Source organism: Cinclus cinclus, chromosome 18 (assembly GCF_963662255.1).
Source record: "Cinclus cinclus chromosome 18, bCinCin1.1, whole genome shotgun sequence".
In the NCBI taxonomy this organism is placed as follows: Eukaryota; Metazoa; Chordata; class Aves; order Passeriformes; family Cinclidae; genus Cinclus; species Cinclus cinclus.
Genome location: NC_085063.1, coordinates 7,063,208 through 7,073,365, shown reverse-complemented (window position 1 = coordinate 7,073,365; position 10,158 = coordinate 7,063,208). Strand labels below are relative to the sequence as shown.

At 47.9% G+C, this 10,158-nt stretch overlaps 1 protein-coding gene across 1 annotated transcript; it reads left to right on the top strand.

Annotated features, from left to right (window-relative positions):
* Positions 1 to 4,664: 4,664 nt before the first annotated feature.
* On the top strand, positions 4,665 to 8,044 carry OCSTAMP (osteoclast stimulatory transmembrane protein). The gene is given in 4 exon segments (XM_062505333.1): positions 4,665 to 4,708; positions 5,572 to 6,610; positions 7,588 to 7,946; positions 7,948 to 8,044. Coding segments are annotated over 4 exon segments (1,539 nt in total).
* The last annotated feature ends 2,114 nt before the right edge of the window (positions 8,045 to 10,158 follow it).

Genomic DNA, 10,158 nt, shown 5'->3' with positions numbered 1-10,158 from the left:
TGTCGTTCTACTTGGATGCTCCTCATCATGCCTTAGCAAAGATGGGATGAATGGGAAGGGACAATTGCTCCCTGCAGCTTGCTTTCTGAGCCAGCTGTCTGTGAACAGCATGGGATTGCTGTCCCGGGCCAGGGAATATGGACGAGGGAACAGGGATGAGGGAACTGGAATGAGGGGTCAAGGAACAGGCTGTGCCCGTGGTCCCACTGCCCTGAGCCTCTGGAGCCACTGCTGCTGCTGCAGGGAATCCTCATCAGCCACTGGACAGAGCTGCCAATGGCCCTGCAGCCTGGAGCACAGGCAGCAAGGGCTTTGGGATCCCACAGTTCCAATGGGTGAGACCCAGTCCAGCTCCCTTGCAGATGTTGGGGTGGCAGGTTTGTTTATGGTCTCAGCTCTGACTTGGTGCAGCCTCGGTGATTGGATCCAGGATGGTTTTCCCTGGGCTTGAAAGCAGAGCTGAGGCCACAGAGCTTGTTTCAAAAATCACTTCCAGTGTCCTGGCATGCCTGTGGCACTGTCTATCCAGGGATCAGGAAGAATTTCACAAATGCAGCCAGGGCAGGGTTGTGATCTCTGTGCCAACACGACAAAATGAGGCAGAGAGGGGACCAGTGATTTACCCAAGGTCCACAACCAGGCCTTGGCACACCTGGGAAAGCTGTAAGAGGCACCTGGATCCTAAACCTCTTTAGTCCAAGACCTGTTTGCCAGCTCTGTCAGCAGCCCCTCTGTTTCCCAGGGCTCCCCAGAGGATCTGATTTAAGGCATATGGACAACAGCATTACCAAATTCTGGTCTTTTATACCCAGGCATCTGTGAGAGTAGGACTGGCATGCTTGAGTTTTAATTTTTCTTTTTTTTTAGCAGAGATTTTAAGATTTAGTATTTCTGGGGTTCAAAGGTGAACAGGCCTGCATGAATAATTCCTGTTTCCATTTACTGCTGCTAGTACTCAGATTTGCCAAAAGCAGCTTTTAATGGCAAACCAACCCCATTAGTCTTGAAGGGTCTGTGATATGTGTAGAGATATGAAAATTCCCAGGAAAGAGTATTTCAAGTGTTGTAGTGACCTTCTATAACTTTGACTGTGTTATTTTAAAGGAACTTTGCTTGCCTATGCACCATTTCTCTAGGAATGTAAAAATCCAACAACCATCACAAAAGCCATTCACATTAGCAGCCTCCTTGTGAATTTTAATTAACAGGAAATGCCACTCACGCATTGAAATTCAACATCCAGAATATCTCAGCTTTACTCCTTTGATGTTCCCCATCCAGTCCTGGACCAACATCCATATGTTCTCCTGAGACACTTGGAGGAAAATAATTCTGGTTTATTTATAGTAGGAAAGTATTTTGTCGTTGTCTTTTATCCCAGAAGCATTCGAGCTGCTTTACAAACTGTTCACACGGAGGAGCTGCTCCGTGGGTCCTTACAGCACGGGGCTCTGGTCCTTACAGTCCAGAGCTGTGCTCCTCAGTTTGCACTCAGCAGTGATGCTGGAATTTCAGGAGAGGCAGGGAAAGAATCATGAAACAAATGAAAGTCCAGCATGATAGGGAATTCAGCTATTACAGGTTAGATAGCCTTGGTTCCCTTTAGGATATTGCTGGGATTTTCCCATATTTCTATAGTAGTAACCTAAGAAGACATGATCTGGCTCTGTGTTACTGTAAATCGTTCATTTGCAAGTGATTTTAACCAACAAAGAACCACCCCTAATCAAGCTCATCTTTCCCACACCCTCAATTTCTCAAATGGGCAGAATAACTGTGATCAACAGGTGCTGATGATACTGCCATGGAGAATTATCTTCAGAGTTAAATCATTCTATTTTAGCCCTTCATTCATCTTCTTTCTCTAGCCATTTTCTTAAGCTGTGTAGTTCATTTACCCCACCCTCTGCCTGGGGTACAGCACTGCACCCCATCCCATCCCTGTCACCACGACAAGGTGACACTGTCACCATGGGTTGACCTTGCAGGTGTTTGGGCACAGGCTCACCCCAAACACTGCAGTCTGCACTCAGAACCGAGTTTAAAACCTCTGTCCTGTGGGTACAGTCCCTAGTCCAGGTAAAAGCAGGCTCTGCCTCTTGGCAGTGCTGCCAATGGAATCCTTTGCTGTCTCACAGCTCCAGCAAGCTGCTCATGGGCATGTGGGGCTCAGTTTCCTCCTGTAGTGCTAAAAAGTCAAAATCAGTGATGTTAGAAAATTTTAGAGCTTGAGCTCTACAGAGACAGAAGCTTGTCAAGAAAGCAAATTCCTTTTATACCATCTGGAAATGACACAGGGTGGGAAAAGGCACCTTGGAGCATCCCAGGAGGACACAGTGTTCCTCCTTAGAACTGTCTCAGCCACAGAGTATTTTATTTCATAACCAAAATGAGCCAGACTTCAAGTTCCTTGAGTAGAGTGTGACCACAAGATGTCACAGTTGCTTCGCTGCGATGAGTGGTCCTGGCTTTCCATGTCCCAGTCCTGCCTTTCCATGTCCCAGTCCTGCCTTTCCATGTCCCAGTCCTACCCCTTTCCCATTCCCAGCCTTCACCCGCCGTTCTCCAGGTATCCCTATGACCATACACGCTGGTGTTTGGGGTTTTTGCTGCTGTGTTTTGTTTGTTGGGTTGTTTTTGCAAAGCCAGTTTGTTCATTGTGTTCTGGGGAAGGTTAGGCATTTAGGTTTCTAGCTCATTTACAGGTCGTTCATGGTATAAAATCAAAGTTGCCCCACATTTATGGCCTTGCTGTAGGTCCAGCTGGAAGACAACAATTTTGAGTAGAGACGGAGGAGAAAATCTAAGTATGACTGCAAACAAAAACTTCTTGGTGATGCCAGAGTTGCTGCTCAGTGTCCCCACAGACCTCAGGTGCCTTTGCCAGATGGTGTAGCAGACTCAGAAAACACCACAATGTGGACTTGAGAGGTTTTTGTTCTGTATAGCCTATTGCTAAATTCATTTTTTTCTGCCCCAGAAAGTTGCCTGCGTAGCCTGGATGGGGTCCCAGGGACTGATGCTAATATCGGTTCACTCTGAAGTAGAGCGAGGAAGGAGCTGAGTGATAGCAGAAGCTGATGAGCCTTGCAGGATCCAGCTATGGGGTTTTGGGTTAGTCCCTTATAGAGTGCACATTGAATTCAAGACCTAATTCATGGCCTGTTCAAGCCATTGCTATGGATGCTCCAAACAAACAACACTTTCTTTCCTGCCCGCCTGGCTGGTGCCTCTTCCCAGCTGGAGCCAGGCAGAGTTTCTCCTCTGCTCTCTGTGCTCCAGGGCACCAGGAGGAAAGCTTTGCTCCAGCAGCCACACAGGAAAAACAAAACCTCCAGCTATTAAAGCAGAGCTGTTGAGTGGAGCAGCAAGGGCACAAGGGACTGGTGCTTGCAGGAAGGGCACGGGAAGGGGGCAGAGGTTTGCTCTGCCTGCTGTGCTCGTCATTCCTTGTCCTCCAATGCCTGCCACTGCCATGGGGTCCAGCCATGTCCCCTGGGGAAGGTGCTGCTCTCCCACCTCTCTCTGGATGACAGAGCTTCATGTGCTTTGTCCCTGGGGAGTTTGGGACAGGGCTGACCTCGAGCCCTTTGCCCTTTCCTGCCCAGGGGAGCATGAGAACATCCCAGGGGCCCCGTGGTTCCCAGCTGGAGGGAGGGCTTGGCGTGGGACAGCAGGTCCCCATAAGGGATGGGCTCAGTGGCAGCTGAGTGAGCTGTGTCACCTTTGCCCACAAATGGTGGCTTAGCATGAGAGTGTCTGGCCAAAGGGCAGGTTTGGTGGGAGCCAGGGAAGGCTCCTGTAACCCCTGAGCTCATAACCAAGGAGCAAACACCGTGGCTGGTCCTCCTCTCCAGGTGAGCAGGTTTGGTATCTGGGCTCTGCTGGCCACATCCTGGGAGCCAAGCGAGTTGGTCCCTTGGGGACTGCACATCCTGGCCTGTATATCTGGGAGCTTCTCAACAGTTTGGGAATCCTGACTGTGGCTGGGCTTTCTCTGCAGTAGATTTTCTGCCTATAGGGAATTCAGAAAGGTTCAAGATTGAAAATTCCTCTTCCTTTGCTAGGACTGTGGGATGAACCTTGACGCTGTTTGTGAACCCTGCACGCAGTTCTAGCAGGGAGCAGCAGTCTGTCAGAGCAGTTGAGCAGTTACCAACTGGGTTGCTGGATTCTCTGTGCCCTTTGTGCCATGACTGATGTCTGAAAGAGGAAAAGGTCCCTTTCACTCTGACGGAGATGCCAGCCCTGCCTGCTGCTTGCTGGTGGGCAGTGTGAGGAGTAGTCATCTGATTTCCCCACGAGAAATGATGACACCCCAGGTTCCATATGATCCTTGTTCCATCTTCGTCAGCCCACGTGACTAATGTTTTTTCAGCTATGAGTCATTAAAATAAGCCTTCTCTGCAATAAGAGTAAGACCAGAAAAAGTGTGAAGCCCCAGCAGTGCTGTGCATCCTGGTGCTCTTCTCTAGTGCTGTTGTTCCCTGGGCTTCACTCACCAGGTTTTGCACGCTTCAGGGATTGCCATGTTGCTGATCTGAATTGCCTTAAAACATCCTGGGTTTTGAGTCCTGGCTCTCTGGTGCTGCCTTGGTTTCCTACCCTGCCTCTCCCAACAGCTACATCCAGCATCCTCTCTCAGAGCAATAAGGCACTGGAATATGGAGAGTTTTCGGGCAAGTCTGGGGTACCTCACTGCCACTGGGTATGTAGTCAGCTTTAATCCCTCTCTTTCTCTCTGTCTTGATAGTTGTTGTATGGCTTTTCCACAGAAAACCTCCTTTCCTAATTAAAACTGTCCCTCAAGGGATAGCTGAGGCTGCTGTCCAGCAGTGGGAGACAGGGATTGCCTGGCTGGGTTTAACCCTTGGGACAGGCTCGTCTCCAGATTTTCTGGTTTCTGGAGAGTCACTCCAGATGTGAGGCCTGAGAAATTATACTCTTTCCCAAATGTTTGTTTCCATTAGACATTTAAATAGCTTTATGGGACATTTCATCCTGTCTGTAGTGGCCAAATTCTTGTCCTTGGAGACTTCCTCAGGCACTGCAGCTCCAGTGTGAAACTGTTTTCTCTGTTTTTCACCCTTAACATGTAGATTTGTGTTTGGCCTCCTCTTAAGAGGCAGGGAGAGCACCACTCAGCTGCCTCTTGCCCATGTAACACCTTTGAAATACAGAGCTGGTCAACAATTTCCACAGAAGCCAGCAGCCTCCTCTTTCTCCCTCCCACAGCCTCTAAATAAGCACTAAAGCCTCAACCACTGCCAATGAGGTGACACCTCAGAATGACTCTATTATGTTTTTTATAGAATAACTTAATGTTTTCAGTTGCATTGTATTTAGTATTTACTTTTCAATAAACACCTTGAACTTCCCTGTCCTGCTGCTTCCAGAGGAGATCTCAGCCCCAGCTACTCAGGGAAGTTAGCATGGAAGTAGAGAAGGGTGAGACTAGAGGCACTCAGAGGAGGACAATATAAAACCCCATAAATTATCATCTCAAGAAAGCCCCTAATCAGTGTTTATGAACTTCCTCTGCTAACACCCAGGTACTTGTTCTTCTCCCAGGATGAGAGCCCGTGTTTACTGTGAAGACTTTCTGTTCCCAAAGGTGCACAGAACTATGGCAGCCCTGTGGTGGATTTACTCCAAACCTGTCCCAGCAGATGGCAGAGAGCTATGGACCTTGTTTCTGCAGTGTTCCTGCATTACAGTAGTGACAGGAGGCCTTTTTTACAACTGGATGTTTGCTTCCCTGGAGTACTCCTGGCACCTCTCTGTTGCCGTGGCCATCTCCTTCAGCCTGCTCCTTCTCCTGACTCTCTTTGTGGTGCATCCTGCCCGTTGTGTCTTCAGCATGATCATGCCCACGTTAGGAACCAAACAGGGCCGGAAGCTTCTCTTCTCGACCTGCATCATGATTGCAGTGGTGAACATAACACCCAACATCATAAGCAACATTAAAACCATACTGCAGGTTATTAAGTGCATCTGCAAGAATTCCTCTGACAGCCTTCTGAACTCAACTGCTCTGCTCGACACAGTTTCCTGGGAGTTTGGGGATGCAATCCAAGAAACCATTCATTCCATTTATAAGCCTATGAATGGACATTTTCGCTTTTCATTGCTTCAGAACAGCTCCTTGATTTACCAAAAAATGCACCTTGCTGGTGAGAAAATTAGCAGAGAGTTCTTGTCTGTTGAGGTACTGGTCAAAGACTCTGTACGAGTAGCCAACAGACTGGCTGCAGGTTTCTTCACACTCTATCTATGTTTTGAGTCCACCTGGTATTTGAAAAATTATCTCACCAACCTCCACTTTGACAACTTTTACATCACCAAGAAGCTGGAGCATTTAGCTGAGGACAGAAGAGCAGCTCATCTCCTGGTGGGCTCATCCAAAAAACTCATCCGACCAACAGGCTTGAAGCTGTCCTGGGAAGAAGTGGTGCTGTGCCTCGTGCAAGCCATGCTGGTCACCGTGGCCCTGATGCTGATGCTGGTGGTCGTGGCCGTGGACCACTTTGCGTTCAGCGTGGCAGACACGGCGGTGAGAAAGGCAGCTCAGTTCTCTGCAGTGCCCGTCACCCTCAACATCAAATACAAGGTGAGTGCTGGGGTGTCCTGTCCTGCCCTGCTCTATGTGGGGACCCCACTCTGTGTATCTTCAGGGAGGTGGTTGTGGGGATTGCAGTCTTTATTCTCTTATTTACACAATGCTGACTTCCCTCCCCAGCAGCCAGCTGGATGAGCAACAGGCTTTGGGGGAGGAGGCAGTGGCACAACCTCAGTTGTTCCTCCCAGTGCATCAAATAGCAGCAGACACACTCTGCAAGTTACAGCCCTTTGGGAGCTTGGAGGGGAGCAAACAGTGCCTCCCGTTGCAAAGACACTGCTAGCACCAGGCAGGCCATGTCCCTGGGTGTCCAGGCCCCTTCCCTGAGCAAGGTGGAGGAATGGGAGTCCCTTGGACACTGTCCCCCCACTGCAGAGTCCAAAAGGAAGAGGAAGCTGATGAACACTGAGGATGACTCCTCATCCTATTGCACAGGCTGTTTTCTCTGTAGAAATCCCTGCCTGCTGGCTTTGTTGTCACCCTCTGCAATCCTTTCCACAAACCTCCTCAGTTTCTATTTCAGTATTCTTGGGCTTGGTGTTTTAGCTTCCCTGTTCTGCCACACAACCTGCCTCCTTCCCCAGCCCCAGGATCCTTTGTGCAGTTACCTGCTTATGATGGATTTACAGGAAAATAGTCAGAGCTTAGAAAAAGCCTCTAATATTCAGATATTCAGCCACTAACACCACAGTCTGGGTGATGTCTTTCACCATAAATCCCATACAGTGAATGCTGTTATGATGTCTGTACCAGTGGGTGAAGGTGACAGATAGGACTGGCTCTCACCCTGCCCAGTACTCAGTGCCTACACATCACACTGTTACTCAGCCTGAAGTGATCACACACTATAGTGTCCTTCTCTTAGTGCTGTAACAGTGATTCCACACCCCCAGGCAGATGTTGCTGTAGTAATCAGTTGATTTTGCTTTCTTCACATCGTATTTACTTTTTAACTCTCTTTATTTCAGGTTGAAGTAGGGCTCATGCTCTTTCTATTCAAAATGTTGGGGCGTCCTTCCGAGGAATTACTGCTCAGGGACTTCAACAGGACCTACCACCATCATCTGGTCTTCAGCTCTGCCCGCTGCAGGATCAGCCCTCCCACACCTCCCAACCCCTCTGTGCTGCTCGTTTTGGGGCTGCTCTTCTGCATCCTGTACACCACCGTGTTCCTGGAGACCTACGCCCGCCGCCTGTGCCGGCAGATCGCAGCCTCCTTCTTCCCGGGCTGGGAGGAGAGGAGAGTGCTTCACCTGTACAGGAAACTGGCCAGGAGGCACAGCAAGGAGCAAAACTCTGTGAAGGGTGCTGCTTTTGGAAGTCAGGGGGATGCCTGACACCACAGCACAGGTTTCTGCCACAGGATCGCACATTTCATTTTCCAGAGTTGGAGAAGTGTTTGGAGCTTGGGGAAAAAAATACTAAAAAAAAAAAAAAAGTTGTTGAAATGTCACATTTTTACAATAATTTGAGAAAAAATGAGCTATGCTTTTTTTTTTTTAAATACTCAGAAGGTCTGGAGTCAGCTGTTGCATATCTGCAGCACTGGGCAAGGTTAACTGAGAAATACATGGGAGTTGGGGTCAGGAAGGAGCATCCATGCTGGAAGAAGTACACACTTCCTTTCTTTCTTAAGTTATACCTTCAGGCAACAAAAAGGGAAGGTCATTTGACTTGATTAATTAAATTTTCAATGAGTTTTTCTTTCAGGTTCTGTGCACAGAAACCTGGGTAGACTGGACGAATTCAGAAGATAGTTTATTCACCAAAGAAAACGTCACTTCAACATGATGATGTAAATTCAAGATCAATATGAACAGGAGAGGTACATCCTGGGCATGGGTGGTGGTGGAAATCAGCACATGAGAGCTTTACAAAATCTCTCTGAAATGGCTGTTCAAAATAAAATACAAATAAAATAGCTGCAAGACCTCAGAAGAGAGTGAGAACAGTCAATAAAGGTCAGTTTGGGTGTCAATCTCTTTTCCCAAGTAAGAAGTGATAGGATGAGAGGATACAGCCTCAAATTGTGCCAGGAGAGGTTTAGATTTGATATTAGGAAAAAAAAAATTCTTCAAGGTTTATCAAGCACTGGCTCAGCTGCTCAGGGCAGAGGTAGGGTCACCATCCCTGGAGGGATTTAAAAGACACATAGATGTGGCACTTGGGGACATGTTTTAATGGTCCCTTGGCAGTGCTGGGTTAATGGTTTGACTTCATGGTTTTAAATGCTGAGTGGTTTCAGTCTTAGAAACTGTGTTATTGTATCCAAATTAATAAATTCATCACTTGGGCAGCATCTGAAATGTGTTATTTTTGATAGAGAGGCAGATTGGACACCTATGCAAGGGCAGGAGCCAGAGGAGAGGGAGATAAATCCCTGCCAGGGTAAAAACCAAGCAACTTCACAGCTTTATTTCTTCGAAGCATGTCTATTATTTTCCCTCCTTCTTCCATTAAAGTCAACATTAAGGTAATTATTTGACATAATGCACCCCAATGAGATTAAATGACAGAAATTAAGTGGTAGCTGCTGCCAGATGCACTGAATTTTCTCATCTTCTGAGGCACTTGAAACAACTATGTTTGGATTATACTTTTTTAACATCTGTCTAACAAAACCCTGGTGAACTCATCTCCCAAGGATTTTTAATGCCCTGTTGATCTGGTGATTAATCCAAGCACGTTTATGCCTCCACAGCAACTGGGGGCTTTGTTATGATGTTTCTGTAGAAAATGCCCTGTGCTCTATTGCTTGGGTGAAAGTAAAAAGATTTCAAACTGAGCAGCTGAAATTATCTAGAGCTGGGTGTTCAAATAGCTGGGAGGAGAGAAACCCTTCAGACAGCAAACCGTCTGAGCAGCATGTTGTCTTCCAACAAGAACAACTGGAAAGGAGTTTTTCCTCAGGAAGATTTCTCTTTTTGACATCAGCCATGTTGTGCCAAATTGGGCTGTCACGTTCTCCCCAGACAGGGGGAACCGGCAGGAGGCAGAGCTGCTGGAAATTGCTCTGCTCTCCTGAGAGGCATTGTTCCTTAGCCAGATAAAGGTGTGACAAACCAGAAAACATTACCATTATAAGGCTGAATTGCCCACTGGAGGGGTGAGCTGCCTTGCCTGGGTTTGCTTGATGGTGCAAGAGAGAAATGCTGAACAGATTAACAAGAAAGAAATGTTAATTTATTAACATTTTTTTTTTATTAAGTACAACCAGTGTACAAGTCTCGTTATTTGCTGAGGGACTTTCATCCCTCAGAGCCTCATTCTCACACCCTCACTCCTGCTCATGGGGGCTCTCGTTGCCTTTGTTTTCACTCAGCACATCCCTCCCACCCCACAGGCAGGAGGAAATGGGGAGCGAGGCTTTGTCCTGTGTCACTCACCCAGGTCCTGAGTGTCCACCTCCTCCAGGGGAAATCCCTGCTGGTCAGTGCTGCTGCTGCTCATTCACCCACCCGCTGTCCCTGGCTGCAGCGAGCGTCTCAGCACTGCTGCCTTCTGCCTCTGGGTATTGGTGCCATGGAAAGGTCAGGGTC